General features: G+C 36.9%; 1 protein-coding gene across 1 annotated transcript in view; it reads left to right on the forward strand.

Annotated features, from left to right (window-relative positions):
• The window catches only part of TMEM130 (transmembrane protein 130), a 58,969-nt gene extending 42,533 nt beyond the window's left edge, over positions 1–16,436 (forward strand). Inside the window, 3 exon segments of the mRNA XM_031941649.1 lie at positions 5,115–5,317; positions 12,047–12,159; positions 15,911–16,436. Of these exon segments, the coding sequence (XP_031797509.1) occupies positions 5,115–5,317; positions 12,047–12,159; positions 15,911–16,087 (493 nt within the window). The 3' untranslated portion in view covers positions 16,088–16,436.
• The last annotated feature ends 1,211 nt before the right edge of the window (positions 16,437–17,647 follow it).

The raw sequence follows: 17,647 nt of genomic DNA on the forward strand, positions 1-17,647 counted from the left end.
AGGAGGCTGAGAAGCCATTGCTATTCTCTGACCTGACTGAGAGGCCATTGTGTCGTCTGACCTCTCTCCTCTTCCCTCTGCCTCCAAATTATCTCATTCCCAGTCTGGAACACCTGTGTCAGCAAAGGCTGCCCTGCAACTCCTTCAGATGTTATGATCCACAGTTGTGGAGCCTCTCAGAGAATTGACCTATCCCTTAACAGGGAAACAGCTATAGGGGATAGGTGGAAGCTTTCTCCTGAGCTCTTCCACTTTAAGAAGGATTAGTATAATAACATTGGAACAAATTGTAGCTAAGTATGGATTAGTGGAGACTATTCTGATAATGGAACATATTTTACTTCTAAGGTTTTACAAGAAATAATGAGGAGGAATTATAGATTGAGTAGCAATTCCATACACCTGGGCATCTGCCCTCATCAGGAAAGATAGAAAGAATGAATCAGATTCTTTAGAAAAAAATTACTAAATTGAAATTGCCTTGGACCAAATGTTTTCCTATTGCTTTATTTTTAATAAATTAGAAGTGTTCCCAGAAGTGACCTGGGACTTTCCCCATAGAAGATGCTATTTGGTTTACTTTTGTTTGGGAGGAGAAAGAAATATCTTCCTTTGTAACAAAGGATACATTTTAAAGAAATTATATCCTAGTTGTGTCCTCATCCCTTTTTAGCTTTTAGGAAACCAGGATTGCTGGTCCAGACAATGCTTTTGGAATTTGCAGTTTGCAGGAGAATGGATGCTTCCTAAGTCCTAGAAGAAGCAAAGTGGAAGGATCTTACCAGATGTTATAGATGAAACTACAGTCTGGAAGCTGAGAATAGTTTTTAGTTTTAATTTAGTTTAGTTTAGTATTTTTATTGTTGCTGATAGGCATTTTTATTTGTGAAAGGTTACCTACTCTAATTACTAGGGACACAATTGGATAAACTGATAGATGGCCCCAAATGGGAGTTGGGGCTACAGAACCCCAGTTTGTGTGCTAAATAGATTTATCAGACTCCAGGCCATGGTCAAAATAATTACTAACCAGACAACAAAGGCACTGGATTTGCTATAGATTTGAGAGAGAACAATTAGCAAGAAAAGGGCTTTTATAAGTTTCTTGGTAGAATTCACAATTTCCAATAGAAAGGGAACCTCATGAGTTTGGGGTATGCCCTTCAAAGGCAGGCTAAATCCTGAAAAGAACTTAGTACTCTAAAAGAGTTGGTTGGCTGTAGGGAGAAGTGGGGTCTGAAAGCATGGTGGGGTTAGGAGACATACCTCGTGGTATGGAGAAGGGAAAAGACAGGATGCTGTAGTGGGCTGATCCAAAGGGAGGCAGCAGTCATGGGATATCCCACAAGTAGATTTTATAGGGAAAATTTAACCTTAGGGACATGACTGGGATTTCCACAGAATAAAGATTGAGCACCCTGGAGAGGGAAGTCCAGTTAGACAAGGATGGACCCCATAGAGAAAGAGGACAAACCAGGTCCAGAGGGACTGGAGGCTGAGAACAAGATGTTTGAGGAAATGTATCAAGAATGGTGAGAGAGGTCTTCAAGGGATAATCAAATGAAGAGGAGGGATTGTGTGATATGAACTGAGTGAAGATTCTCTCATGAGAATATGGCCTTAAAGTGTTCCCTAAGTAGGACTTGAGACTTTTGCAAAAACAAGGTGAGCTATACTTAAAAAGCTGCAGGTGTTCGATTGTCTTGAATAAACATTCTCCTCCTGTTTGCCCCAACTCTTAATTAGCATTTAAATACTTCTTTTAAAGGCAATTTATTTTTTTGTTTCTGGGATAGATTTCCTGTTTGAAGTAAAAGCCTGGACCCTCCAAACAATGGGAGAAAAGGTCCCTGGAGGAAGGAATGGGGGATTCTGTTCTATTTAATCTTGTGTTTTGCAGTTTATGCTTTGCAATCTTTTCCTGACAAACACTTTGTCAGATGAGAATTGCCCTTTCTCTGGAGATCATAATAAATCCCTTTTTGCATTTTCTTTCTCTGACAGTCTCTAATTGTTTTGGGGTCACTACTGTCCCACACAGCTACAACTTTGGGTGCTAAGAAAGAGATGAATTGGAAGTTTAAAAAGAAATAAGATTATGAATCATGAAAAAAAAAAAAGAAAGATGAATTGGTGAAAATTTGGTGGGTCACCTGAAAACTGACGAGGGGAGCCCCGAAACTCTTCTTCTTTCTCTCTCTCTCTCTGACTTTGGGGGAAAAGCCTAAGCACTCCCCTGAGAGACCTGTCCCAGGGAATCAAGTATTCTGTTATCTAAGTGGGACTGGTGGGGTCCAGGACCATTCCTAACCCTATTGAGTTGGAAATTAGCCCAGAGACACTCATTCAATTTCAAGATTTTCTATTCTGATTCCAGCTCAAATTGCTCTCAGCCCCGACCAAGAGCTGCCCCCAGCTTCTAGCCAAGGTTTCAATTATAAAAAGAGGCAACTTGGTCCTCACTTCTTGCAGAGGACCTAACAAGCCATACCATGGCAAGGAACCTCTCTCTCCCCTTGGCATAAGCTACAAACCTGCCCGCTGAAATGATGTTCTCTGTCAGTGTTACTCCCTCTTTATTTTTATTTATTTCCCTAACAAGACCTTATTCACTTTTTCTGCTACAGGATTTCTCTACTAGAAACGCTCTCTGCCAGGATTCCTCCACTAGAAATTTTATATCCCTCTATCAGGACCTTGCTACCAAGGAATTCAGTCTTTCTATTCATGCATAGCAAAGGCTGACTTCCCAATGCCAATAATAAACTTCTTTTTGCCAGTCTAGCTTTTCGGGTTCGTAAATTCCTTTTCGAGGGATTTCTGTGCTGCCAGAAGGGGTTCCCACAACTCCCTGTGCCAAATCTCATCATTTGGCTCCCCAACCGAGAATCGAGGGGAGCCAAACCTCTTCAAAAACCACTTAGATTTTTTTTCAAAACTGAAGACTCAATTTGCAAGGAAGTGCTTGTTTAACCAGTTTTTATTTAATATCTTATGTACAAGATACTCTCTCAGCTAGCCAGTTCCCACAATCATTTTTTTCGCTTGAGAATACCATTATTATTGAACTTTCTAATGTGCACATTTGCAAATGTAAATTAAATTATGTGCCTAATCAGATTGTAAACTTCCTGAGGTCTGGGACTAGGGGGATTTTCATCTTTCTTTGTACATATAGCACCTAGTGACATTAAATAAACATTTGTTGTTAAATGTATATGAAACTTATTTTTGGAAAGAACTTGTCTCCAAGAATGATGCAAGTGTCAAGAAAGGCTCCCCTAAATTTTTTTTCTTACTTACCACATCCTTAGGTTTAGCCCTTTGAGATAACTTTCTAGAGGCAAAATGTTAAGTTACAAATCTTAGAAAGCAATAATTAGGCACCTGCCAATAAAGAAAGAATTGTGGTAAGAGATATGGGAGTGCTCCATAAGATAGGCCTCCCCTACTTTGCACTTTTTCTTTCTTTTTAATTTTTTAGTTGCTGTTGTTGTTATAATTTTTCTTAAGATCCCTGAAAGGACAACCGATTTGCTGTCATAGGTAATACACGTAGGTTGCCAGGTCACATCTCTCCTTTATAATTAATTTCAAAGAATTGCACAAAGGCTTGACAAGCACTAGCCTAATAAAAGTAAGCTTAATAAAGGATCCTAGTCCAAATTCTGCCACATGCTAGATTCAATTTGTACTGTAGAAAATCAAAGGGTTGGACTAGATCAGGATCATGTAATATGAAGTACACAGAAAAATATTTTGCTAACTATTAAATAAAATACAATTATAGTCAACTATAAAGGAAGCCAGTATAATACCTTTACGCAAAAGGAGTCAATGTCATTGGTTTTCTTTATAATTCTAAAAATTTTATTTTGTGCATTTAAAATCAATATTCTCCAAAGGGAGGTCCATAGGTTTTTCCTCAGATCCATGCAGGTGTGTGTTGTTAAATGTAAAATAGCTATCTTCCTGGGAGAAACTGTACCTATTATAGCCTTTTAAATTTAATCTGCATTAGTATTTTCTCTTCTCTTTCTAGAGACAACCAGTAAAACAATAAATCAAAGCCTGATTTGTAACATCTATCGATTTCCAAAGTGTAAATGCTCACACTGAAAATTTAACAATTATTTTTTTTCTCAGACATTTCAAGCAGGCATTCCTTAATCTATGACAAAAACAAAGCAAACCTCACCCTCCACAGAAAACAAAAAAAATCCCAGACACTCCCCAAATCCAAAACAAACAAAACAAAATGACCTGCCCTCCTTGCCCCCCCCCCTAAAAAAAAAAAGCCCTTCAACAATCTTGGACTAGGTGATGTATAAGTTTTTGTTGTTCTTGTTTTTTAGTTTAGTTCTAGTCTTCTCTCATGACCATTTTCCAATTTTCTTGTAGACCCTATACAAGAAAGGATATACCTGTTCAGTTATGTATTAGACTGGATAATCTCTGCTCTGAGATTCCCTTCCAATTCTGTGTGGCTGTGATTCTATATATTTATATTTATTTTATTTTTAATTTATGGAATAAAACAAGCTCTCTATAACATAGCCCAATAAAAAAGATGTACATAAAACTGCTATACACAACTTGCTATTCTTTTCAATATTCAACAAAATTATCATATAAATTTCTTTTTTTTCTTCCCTCCCTCTCATCTTAGAGATGGCTATCATTAGGCACAAATACATCTATACACACATAACACATTTAGATATACACACACATATATGTAAAATTATTTTCTATATATTTCTATTAGTTCTTTCTTTGGAAGACAGCATCTCTCTTCATATATCCTTTATAATTAATTTAGATTTTTATAATAGAATGATTTATTCACTCTAAGTTATTCTTAAAATATTATTGCTGTCACTGTATACATCATTCTCTTGATTCTGTTCATCTTACTCTTTATTATTTTGTTGGAATCTTTCCATGTTTTTCTAAAGATCATTGAACTTATCATTTCTTACAGCACAATAGTATTCCATCACAATCATATACCACAACTTGTTCAGCCATTTCCCAATGTGATTGTATATTAAAAGTCATTCCTTAAAAGCTATTTGTCTTTTTTTTTCCTTCTCATTTTTGTCTTTTTTCAGTTTTCCACTGACTTTATGCTGGCTCATCAAGCCAGACTGTATCCAACTAGAAGGGAATGAATGCCACCTGGTGGTGGTAAATGGCACCTCCTACAACTTGAACCACACCTTCAAGGATCCAGGAGAATACTGTTTCAGTCTTCGAGTCCAGAATGGCATCAACCATCTGCATCACTATCACCTTATTAAAGTGCGGGCTACTGGTAAGTGATTGGACTCAAATCAAAAAAGAGAAGGAGGTGAAATTTGTCCTGGGTGTCCAGTCACCTTTTTTTCCTCCTTATCTTACACTTTTAGGGGTTTTCTCCCCATGGAAACTTGCCCTCAGGCATCATATGGATTCAGCTAAAGTGTTGGCAGATAGATAATAGCTGTTATGCTCTGAGCACAGCTGCAGTTTAATGAGGAGCTCTTGGAATGTTAAAAGTATTCAAATCCCAGAGCAATTTGAAAAATCATATGCAGAATTTTTAGCTTTTAGAGATCATCTAGTCCAACCATATAATTTTAGAAACAAGAAAGCTACTAAAACCTGTAGGACTTGACTAGTCCAAGGTCACTCATCTAGGTAGTAACAAGTTTCTTGGACCTAATAATGAGGTTTTGTTATTGTTAGTCTAGATGGATGTATAGAGAAATGGATAGTGAGACAGATAATATATTATCCAGGAGGTTTTACATTTTACCAGACAGCTTCCATCTTTAATTAGAATACCATTGTGCATCAATGAATAAATTGGTAATTGAATGCATAATCTAATAATTATGCTTAAGAATAATTTTCATATACTATAAGAGGGAGGGATAAAGAATTCATTTTCTATTATAGAAGATCTATGATTTCCTATTCTACTTCCTGTAAGGTTAACCTTTTGAGTAAGAATAACAGAAAAACCTTTATTTGGGCAAGTCACTTTATATCTCAGTTAAACTGTGTATAAAACAAAGTGATTGGACTAAACCAAAGGACCACAGATTTCAATCTAGAAGGATGCTCAGAGGCCATTTGGTCCAACCTACTCATTTAGCAGAGGAGGAAATCAAAGCAGAGGGGCATTAAGTGACAAAAGGTTATAGAGTTAGTAAGTCGCAGAGCTGGGACCAGAATCAATTTCTGTGATTCACAATCCAGTGCTCATTCTGCCAAATCATTCTTTGACAAAATTACAGCTTTCTTAACTGTTCCACAGAGCCTGGGAGTTCTGGAAAATATAAATGGGGCTTTTGTGAAAATATGTCAATACTAGGGCATATTATGCATTGAAGGAAGAGTGAAACTCTCTTTTAGGAGTCTGAAGAAGGGAGGAAAGGAAAAGGGTAAAAGACTGAGAGTAAGAGGCCTGACAATATATATAAAGTGAGGAATAAACAATGGGTTTCTGTTGTTGTTATGTTTTGTTTTTTGCCTCTGGCAGGTGTAGCGGGGAAAGGAGGCCCTGAGAGGAGAGAATGTGGAGGATATTACATTTGAAATGGAGGGGCCAAGAATGGGATATCTCACCCTCTGTCAGGTTGTGGCCAAACAAAGGGAAAGGATCTTGTAGTGGGGAGGATCAAAGTGAAAGATTACATACAATAGAATAAATAGAAGTAAATACCCAACAAAAATAAACAGTAGAAGTAAAATTCAGCAGTGTGGTGGAATTAGTGCTGGGCTTAAGGAAAGCTGGGTTCCAATACTGCCTCATATCTTTTAGCTCAACAGGCAACTAGGTGTGCAATGGATAGAGTGTTTAACCTGAAGCCAGAAAAGCCTGAGTTCAATCTTATTTCAGATACTTATTAAGGGAGAAATTCTGGATAAGTCACTAAGCTCCTCTCAGTTTCAGTTTCCTTATCTATTAAAATGGTGATAATAATAAAGTCTACCTACTAGCGTAACTAGGTGTTGGTAGTAGGTATCAGGAAGGTTTTTCCTAAGTTTAAATCCTTCCTCAGTGTATGGGACAGCATAATTTAGCCAGATTAAAACCAGAGATTCTCAAGGTAAAAAGCATAAAAAAGGATTTATTAGAATCTGGCAGGAAAGGGCAACTTCAGTAAAGGGGTACACAGGACAGGCTGTACACACAGGATTATATAGACCCTAACAAAGAAGCCCCCCTGCTTCTGACCTTTTCTCCCACTGGCTGGCAAGTTCTAATTTACCCAGAGGCTAAATATGGACTCTCAGAAACATACTTTACCATATTAGGTACTTAAGTGCTAATGAAAAGATGCTTGTTTTTTGGGGGAGACAGGAGGGAAATGTTTGTTTATCTAAGATAATTGAACACTTGCAGCTTTTAGCTATAGATCAACACGTTATTGCAAAGTCTCAAGTCACAATTAGGGCATAGTTCAAAGTCACATTCTTAGAAGTTTTCACTCAGTTTATCCTATTTATTTACTCAGGCACTTAGTAGCTGTATGACCCTATGCTAGTCACTTAACAGTGTTTGCCTCAGTTTCCTCATCTGTAAAGTGAGTTGGAGAAGAAAATGGTAAGCTATTTTAGTATCTTTATCAAGAAAACCCTAAATGAGGACCTGAAGAGTCTGACATGGCCAAAAATTGATTGAATAATTGTAACAAAACGAGAACTATTGTGAGGTTCAAATGAATTAATGTATGTAGAAGTGCTTTTAAGTGAATGTCATACTAAGAATACTTTTATTAATATATTCATGACTCATGACCTAAGTCCCTTATTTATGTTTTTCAGCTAATTTCCTCATTTACATGGAAATGAATTCAGGGGTACTCTGGAGCTTGTTCTAACAAACTAGATGAGACATTAAATTTTCAATGTGAGCATTTACACGTTGGAAACTGACAAATGCCACAAATCAGGGCTTGATTTTATTGTATGCTGATCAACTAGACTTTAAAAAGTGATGGATCAAATGTTAATAATGCAGAGTAAATTTAAAAGTTTTGTGTGTCTACCCTTCCCTGTCCCCCCCCCCAAATTGTTGTTAAACATTTATGAAATCCTCCTTTCATTGCTTACCTATGCATCAGTACTTATTCTAAATTAGATGGTCTCCTCCTTCCTTTCCCTGCAGAGTATCTTCCCAGATTGATTGGGATTATAAACCACTCTTTTCTCTATAGATTGTAGAGATCGTTATCTGACCACTCAAGGTCAACTGTATTTAAGGGGATGCTGGTAAAAAAAAATGCTAAACATTTACATTTAATCTGTATTATTAATATTTTCTCCATCACTTTCTAAAGTCAAGACAATCAACAAAACAAGAAATCAAGTCTTGATTTATAGTACTTTTTTATTTCTGAGGTGTAGATGCTGCCACTGAAAATTTAACAATTAGCTCTTTGGTATGAGCTGGCTCTAGCATGCCCTTAGCTTATTTATTGTTGTTGTTAAGTTGTATTTTAGTCATGCCTAATTCTCTACGACCTTATTTTTTTTTTTTTTTGGTAGAGATTCCTTTTTCTAGCTCATTTAAAGAACTTAGGCAAACAGAGTTAAGTGACTTGCCCAGGATCACACACACATGCCAGAATTGACCTGTGGTGGGAGGGAAGGAAAAGTAGAGCCAAGATGGTGGAGAAAAGACAGGGCTTCTCCTAAGCTCACCCCAAAACCTCTCCAAAAGACTTTAAATAATGCTTTCAAACAAATGCTGAAGCAGATTTAAATTCACAAAGATAATTCCTTTTGACTTCAGGACCAGCACTCTATCCCTGAGCTACTTAGCTACCCACTTAAAATCATATACCTTCCTTAAATTGAATGTCATTGCCATTTTATTATGTAACATGCTACCATCTTATGTCAGGTAAGACTTTCCAGGCAAAGATAAAGGAAGTCCATTCAAAATAACTGTCGATAGTATAAAATATTTGGGAATTTATCTGCCAAGGGAAAATCAGGAACTATATGAGCAAAACTATGAAACACTTTCCACACAAATAAAGTCAGATCTAAGTAAGTGGAAAAATATCAAGTGCTCCTGTGTAGGCTGAGTGAATATAATAAAAATGACAGCACTACCTAAATTAATCTACTTATTTAGTGGCATACCAATCAAACTCCCAAGAAATTATTTTACAGACCTAGAAAAAATAATAACAAAGTTCATCTGGAAGAAGAAAGGTCAAGAAAGGTCAAGAATTTCAAGGGAATTAATGGAAAAAAATGCTAATGAAGATAACCTAGCTTTGCCAGACCTAAAACTATATTATAAAGCAGCAGTCATCAAAACCATTTGGTACTGGCTAAAAAACAGAATCAGTGGAACAGGTTATGATTACAGGACAAAATAGTCACTAACTATAGCAATCTAGTGTTTGACAAACCCAAAGACCCCAGCTTTTGGGATAAGATTCACTATTTGACAAAAACTGCTGGGAAAATTGGAAATTAGTATGGAAGAAACTAGGCATTGACTCACACCTAATACCACATACCAAAATAAGGTCAAAATGGGTTCATGATTTAGACATAAAGAGTGATATTATAAGCAAATTAGAAGAACATAAAATTGTTTACCTCTCAGATGTGTGGAGAAGGAAGAAATTTGTGTGCAAAGAAAAACTGGAACTCATAATTGAACACCAAATAGATAATTTTGATTATATTAAGCTAAAAAGTTTTTGTAAAAACAAAACTAATGCAGACAAGATCTAGAAGGGAAGCAATAAATTGGGAAAATGTTTTTACATTTAAGATTCTGATGAAGAGATAATTTCTAAAATATACAGAGAATTAACTCAAATTATAAAAAATTCAAGCCATTCTCCAGTTGATAAATGGCCAAAGGATATGAATAGACAATTTTCAGATGAAGAAATTAAAACCATTTCTTATCATATGAAAAGGTATTCTAAACCACTATTGATCAGAGATATGCAAATTAAGACTACTCTAAGATATCACTACATACCTGTCAGATGGGCTAAGATGACAGGAAAAGATAATTACAAATGTTGAAGGGGATGTGGGAAAACTGGGACACTGATATAATGTTGGTGGAACTGTGAACGGATCCAGCCATTCTGGAGAGCAATAGGGAACTATGCTCAAAAAGTTATCACACTGTGCATACCCTTTGACCCAGCAGTGTTTCTATTGACTCTGTATCCCAAAGAGATCTTAAAGGAGGGAAAGGGAACTATGTGTGCAAAAATGTTTGTGGCAGCCCTCTTTGTAGTGGCCAGAAACTGGAAACTGAATGGATGCCCATCAGTTGGAGAATGGCTGAATAAATTGTGGCATATGAACATTATGGAATATTATTATTCTATAAGAAATCACCAGCAGGATAAATACAGAGAGGCCTGGAGAGACTTACATGAACTGATGCTAAGTGAAGTGAGCAGAACCAGGAGATTACTGTACACTGTAACATCAATATTATACAATTATTGATTCTGATAGACATGACTCTTTCCAATAATGAGATATTTGATGCCAATGATCTTGTGATGAAGAGAGCCATTTATAACCAGAGAAAGGATTATGGGAACTGAATGTGGACCACAACATGACATTCTAACTCTTTTTATTGTTTGCATTTTGTTTTCTATATAATAACTATATAAAACTATATAAAAATAACTATATATAAAAAAAAAAACCAAAGATAAAGGAAGCATCTGGCGAACTTATAATAGTTTAGAAATCTAGTTCAGATCATTCATTCCCTGGGCTCATTCCCTAGTGATATCTCCTTTGGGCCTTTTAAATGATTCTGAATAATTCACTGGATTAATGTAGAACTTGGGTTATAAAGCTCCCACCACAGATGACTAGATTTTCCTTCTTGTGCTGTATACTAAGGTGTACCCAAGGGAGAAATAACCTAAGCAGACTGGGATGTGTTCTTTAAACACCAGAATCCACTTTGCATGATTAAACCAGTATACTTCACTTTGTCAGACAATACAATAGTTACATTTGTGAAAAACTAGGTACAAGTCTTGAATTTGAGCCAAATAAAATATTGGTTTGGATCAGGTTTGCTCATAGAATACATTGATAGTCTGATTTTACTCTAGGTCAATGGGTTGTAGGAAACATAGATTCTGTTTTAATTCAAAATATGTATTATAACATGCTTCTTAACAGCCTAAACATGTGGCACATCTTTGCTATGGGGAGACTGGGGCAGTCGAATTGCTTGAGTTTGGGAATTCTAAGTTTCAGGGAGCTAAGCAAATCAGGATCAGCACTTAATCTGACACCAATATGGTGAGCCCATCAGAGCAGGGGGCAACCAGGCTGCTTAAGAAGGGACAAATTGGACCAGATCAGAAAAGAAGTAGAAATTAAAGATTGGGTGCTAATTAGCAGTTAGATCAGGCTTGTGAGTGGCCACTCTACTTCCTGCTTGAGTGACTTAGTCTCAAAATAAAATAAAAATAAACACAGATTTGATTTAGCCATTTCATGAAAAATGTGTGTGTGTGTGTGTGTGTGTGTGTGTGTGTGTGTATTTCATTTGGTTTAGCTAATTCCTGTTCTTAGTTTGGTTCAAGTTCCTGGTGTGAAGAACTATTATAAATCAAATCTCTTTAATGGATGAGCTTATGAATTCCACTGTGAATTCTTTATTAAAGTGAATAATCATCCCTCCATAATCTTTTATTAAAACTGGATTTTCATTTGTTGGTGTTACATAAAGTGGGGGTGGAGTCATATCTCTATAATAGATGAGCTTGAGAATCCCACTGTGAGTCTTGTACTAAAGTGAGTAATCAGCTCTCCCCCCCCAAGTAATCTTTTATTAAATCCAGAGTTCCATTTATTGGTGTTACATAAAATGAAGGTTATGCATTTTTATGAAAATAAAAATACTAATATGAGTTTAGCACATAAACAAGGTAGAAAATAAGTTTACTGTTTATTCCTCATCCTGAGCTATGTTTGCAAGTCAATATCTGAACCTCATTTTCAACAAATTTGCTGTGTTATCTTTCCCCAGGGATCCACCCAGCAATCTTTGTTTTGCCCTGTGTCTTACTCATCTCAGGAATGTTGAATTTCATCATATATGTGACCTACCGGAATAGCACTCAGCAGAAGGACTTGGTAGAGGTATTGGGTGATCCTTATTATCATTTATAAGGTTTCCTTTGGGGGGGGGGTCAAGTGGTAGAGGGGAGACAGGTAACAGGGCAGTAGCCAATATATAAAAGGGCAAGAGGTTTTCCCAGTTGTTAGCTACCTTATCAAGGTCAACTAGAAAACTATTTCTATTTGGGGTTTGCAAATAATTTAAAATTTTTAGCTTAGTGACTTCCAAATAGTTACCATAGTTTGTCCCTGCCTCCTTTATAAGTGGCAGCAGATTGTAAATACAAAGATGAGGATCAAAAGAACAGAACGCAGGGTTAGGAATAAATATAGGAGTAAATCAGCTCTAGGGAATGGCCTGGTGATTGAAGAGGAACCTGGGTATCTGAAGCTAGGTGATCAATGTGAAGAATATTCAAGCATTGAAGGTCAGAAAAAGAATCTCTCTTTAAAACCATATTGGCTAGCCAAAGTCAGGGCAGGAGTCAGATCAAACACTAGATCTGAAGTCCAGATCACTAGGCAGGCTGAGGGATTAGATGGCTATATAATGGTAGGAGACATAATAGGTTCAGAAGCCAGGCAAACAGTCTAGGTAATAGGAATCAGAACCATGGGATTCTGGCAATAGACCCAAGTCAATAGTAGCAAGAAAGCCCTTGATGCTAAGTCAAGCCTTTGATTCGGCCATCCTGGTCACTTTTTTGTACCTCCTGATATAACTAGGAACCAGTTCTCAGACGTGGCTAGAATAAGTCTGCAAGTCTGGAGGTGGAACTGCAGTACCTGCTGAAGTGGAAGAAAGAGAAAACAGGGAGGAGGACAGTTGTTGCTTGTGCTTCATATATGATCTGTCCCTAGACACATCTATATATTTCAAAGATCCTTTTTTAGAGTTCTAATTCTCATTTTAAAAAAAGGAAGCATGAGATGGGCAGAGACCTGGTCTCAGAGACAGAAAGAGAAGGATTTTAGGTCCTGCCTTTGACACATACTATTTGACTTTATACTCTGACTTATACTAAAGGATTTAACTTTCCAATGCTCTCTTCATGACCAGAAGTTGTAGAACAGGTCCCAACTTGCATTGATAGGAACTTCCCCAGAGTTCTCAATACCAGAGATGTCAAACACAAAGTCCACAACACTCCTAAGTATGGCTAGGACCAGATTTAATTAATGTTGCTATCTGATTTTAATGCCTTTACATATTAATAAAAATATGCAAGCTTGTATAGTTTTCTAAGTTAACATGCAGCCCACAGGGATCCTTACATATAGTTTAGTGCTCACCATTTCTCTTGACAGCACTGCTTTGTACTAAATATAATCACAGAACACATAAAAAAGAACTTTCCATTTCAGAATTTTAGTCAAAGGAGAATCTTCTTGTATTTGTAGATTCCTTTTTTAAAAAATAGCTTTTTATTTTTCATGCAAAATACATGCAAAAAAAGTTTTCAACATTCACCCTTGCAAAACCTGGCATTCCAAATTTTTCTTTCTCTCTCCTCTTCTCCCCCCATCCCCTAGACAGCAAGTAATCCAATATAGGTTAAACCTGTAAAGTCTTCTAAACATATTTCCATATTTATAGATAATTTTTGACAGGATAGGGGAAATACTATTCATTTCTCCTGGAAAATGAAAGGAAGTAAATTCAGTCATTCAATATGAATAAATGAAATTCATAGACTAAAGTCCTCATTTTAGACAATTCTTGGCATTCAGTGAGAGCTATTAGAAAACAACCAAACTGGTTTCTTTTAGTTTCCTTCTTCTTCCTTTCTTATTGATGTAGAAGCTAAGGGACAAAACAAAAGACCATAAAAGGAAGACTCAAAGTAAACAAGGAAAATTCCCAGAGGACATTCAAGTCCCATTCTTTTACTCTGTCTTGTCCAAACTATCACTAGAGTTTACAGGTCCCACATATTAGAAAGAACTCTAAATAAACAATTGAAACATGAGTGAAGGAAGGCAACCCTGATTATGACGGGACTTAAAGCCATTATTTACAAAGATTAGTTGATTGGAATGGGAATGTTTAACCAGGAGAAGGAAAGATGGTGGGCAGGGATAAAAGGAAAGGAAAACAGTCTAAAAATATTTGAAAGATTCCATTTACAAGAGGGATTAGAATTATTCTGCTTTTTCTGAGAAGACTACTACTAAGTTATTTATGGGCATATTTGGGATTTTCTTTCCCCCTTCATAGGATTTTATTTTTTTCCAAATACATGCAAAGATAGTTTTCAACATTTATTTTTGCAAGATCTTCTTCTCCCTTCTTCCTCCCTAAGACAGAAAGAAAGCAATCTGATATGGTTTATATGTGTATGAGAATTTTAACCATATTACCATTTTTGTCATGTTGTGAAAGAAAAATCAAAACAAAAGGGAAAAGCCATGAGAAACAAACAAACAAAGGTGAAAACAAGATGTTTCTATCCCACATTTAGTCTCCATAGTTCTTTCTTTGGATGCAGATGGCATTTTCCATTTCAAGTCTATTGAAATTGTCTTGCATCACTGTATTGCTAAGCAGAAAACATTTTCTAATAATCACAATTGTTTAAAAAAAAGGAATGAATTGCTTCTAGATTGGGGTTCTTAAAATTTTTGTGAACCCCTTTGGCAGACTGGTGAAGTCTATGGCTCCCTTCTCACAATAATGGTTTTTGTTTTGTTTTGTTTTGGTTTTTTTGCCATGTAATGTTTATTTATTTATTCTTTATTATAGCTTTTTATTTACAAGTTATATGCCTGGGTAATTTTACAGCATTGACAATTGTCAAATCTTTTGTTCCAATTTTTCCCCTCCTTCCCCCCATCCCCTCCCCCAGATGGCAGGTTGACCAATACATGTTAAATATGTTAAAGTATAAATTAAATACAATATAAGTATACATGTCCAAACAGTTATTTTGCTGTACAAAAAGAATCAGACTTTGAAATAGTGTACTATTAGCCTGTGAAGGAAATCAAAAATGCAGGCGGAAAAAAATAGAGGGATTGGGAATTCTATGTAATGGTTCATAGTTATCTCCCAGAGTTCTTTCACTGGGTGTAGCTGGTTCAATTAATTACTGCTCTCACAATAATGTTTATAAAGGCACCAAATAAAGGCACAGGATTACCAAGGAAATTAATGACATTGAAAAATATTATCAAATATTGAAAAACAAATACATTTGTGAACTTCAGGTTAAGAACCCCTACATCAGAGGTAGTGAGTTCTTTATTAGCAAAGATATTTCAGTCGAATGTAAACTCTGCAAAGATGGTCTATTTTGTATTTATTTCGGTATACCCAGGCCTAGTAGATGTTTAACAAATGTTTGTTGAATTTGAACAGAAACTGGATGAGAACTTTTCAGGAATGTTGTAGAGAGTGCTCCTGATCAAGGATGGGGTTTCTCAAGTCCCTTCCAATTTTGACATTTATGCTATAAGTCTATGCATGAAGACTGAATAATTAATCCATCTCTGGATAATTGGAAGTTTTCTGGATAACTAGTGTTTGGTTCCCTCCCCCTTTTCCTCCCCCCCAGATAACTGGTTATGTTTTCTGTTCCTAACAAGTGTCAGAGATCCTTCCATTTGTTCTTTATTTCCCAGCTAGTCTTCTGGTTGGCTAAATCACAAATGAATGCAACTAATCTGGCAAAATTAGTTGGTTTGCTGAGTGTGGGGATAGAAGGAAAGAGAGAAGAGATTGGCCTGGGAGAGTTGGGCTGTTATATTGACTTTTTATGGTTTATCCACGTAGGTGGCCGATTTCGACTTCTCCCCTATGTCTGACAAGAGCCCATCTGGTCCAAAGCCTGAAAGATGCTGTATGAGCATGTGCTTCCTTTGCCCATCTTCACGTCATCAGAAGACCATCAGTGAGTCTTACTGGCTGCTGCATCCTTTCTATAAACCAGTCAAAAGCTATTCAGTGTGAACAATAAACCTAGCTGGAACATTTAAGTTTTAAGCGTCTGCCGACTTCAAGCCTTGGATAGAGTTCAGAGCGTCTGCTGGTTTATTTTTGCAGAGCAATCTGAAATCAAAAAACTTGATGCAGTCCAGTAACCTAGAACTATCCTTTATTGTCCTATGCCATAGGAACTGAAAATATGTCTGATTGCCTTGAATTTTTGATATTCTCTCAGATGGGTGTGCCACAGTTTCAAGATGTGCTGGACCTTTTGTCTCTGGGGCTCTCTAGGTGCATGTTTACCTATCTAATTTGTTTGGAATTTATTCACCAGGGACTGACTTATTACTGACTGTTAAAAAAAAAAAAAAGCTAAAGAATAAGACTATTTAAAAAACAATGCACCTTCTTCTAATGTGTTCCCCCTGTGGCAGTTCACTTGTAGATTCTTGAGGGGCAAATATGAACCCATGGTCACGGGTACAGGGAATTCCCAGAAGAGAAAACTCCTTCTACCCATTCAGGTCAGCACCTTCTCTGTAATTTACAATCTCAGAGAACTACCTTGAGCAGTGAGAAATTAAGTGACTTGCTGTGGGTCACTTCGGACGTGAGACTTGAAACTGGATGTTCCTGCATCAAGAGCAGCTCTCTATTCATCTTGCCAAGCTGCTTCTCATATAATTGCCTTAGAAGGCATATTAGTGGCTAATCTAATCCTGGTTTGTATTAGAATTAAATGGAAAGAAGTCAGACTTTACCATCGCATAAGAGGCTCACTCACCTGACTTCTCCTTCTCAATGCTCCCTGCCTTGCATCATGTTGCTTCTGAACTAACCTATTTCCAGAAAATTTCCTGCCATGCCAGAGATATCTATCTGCATTGTTCAGAAAGAATTAGTAGCAGCAAACAAGTTTTAGTACCTTCTTTACTTAAGCTCTCCCATTCACGGGAGTTGGGGGGGTTAGGGATGCTGTTTCCTAGAAAATGAGAGCCAAGGTCTAGGTCACAGGTCCCTGGAGGTGGAAAATCAGAGCCATTTGTGCTGCTCTCCCAGCTGTGACTTTGGCCATCTTGAATTTCATTCTGAACAAAATGCCTTTCAATACTGCAAAAGCCAAAATCCAGATGGAAACAATCCCTCCTTCAGAAAAATCTACACCTTTACCATTTGCCTCAGTGACTCAGAGTTGTGGAAGAAGGCATGACAGACATGCCTTCCCTTTTTCAGACAAAGGGAAGTGAAAATGGCTTAGGATAGAGTCCTGAGTCTAGTAAAATGAAATGTGTTGGCAGGAGACCCTGTTCTTTTTTCTTTGCAGGTCAGTGATCTGGAAAAGGAATGTACAGCAGGGTGGTGCATTCACTGATTCAAAGCCACAAGGAGAAAGCAATTAAGTGCTGCTTCTGATCACGGTACAAGTACATAAGTCATTGGAGCAGCCAAGCAAGCCAAATGTTGGGAGAATGAGATGAGGGACTGGGAGACATTACTGGGAGATATTGCTGTTATAATTGCATCCTACCAGACGTCGGCAAAGTGGCGTTAATACTGTCACGCGGTTCATTATTAAGAAATACT

The sequence above is a fragment of the Sarcophilus harrisii genome, chromosome 1 (genome assembly GCF_902635505.1).
Source record: "Sarcophilus harrisii chromosome 1, mSarHar1.11, whole genome shotgun sequence".
Classification (NCBI taxonomy): Eukaryota; Metazoa; Chordata; class Mammalia; order Dasyuromorphia; family Dasyuridae; genus Sarcophilus; species Sarcophilus harrisii.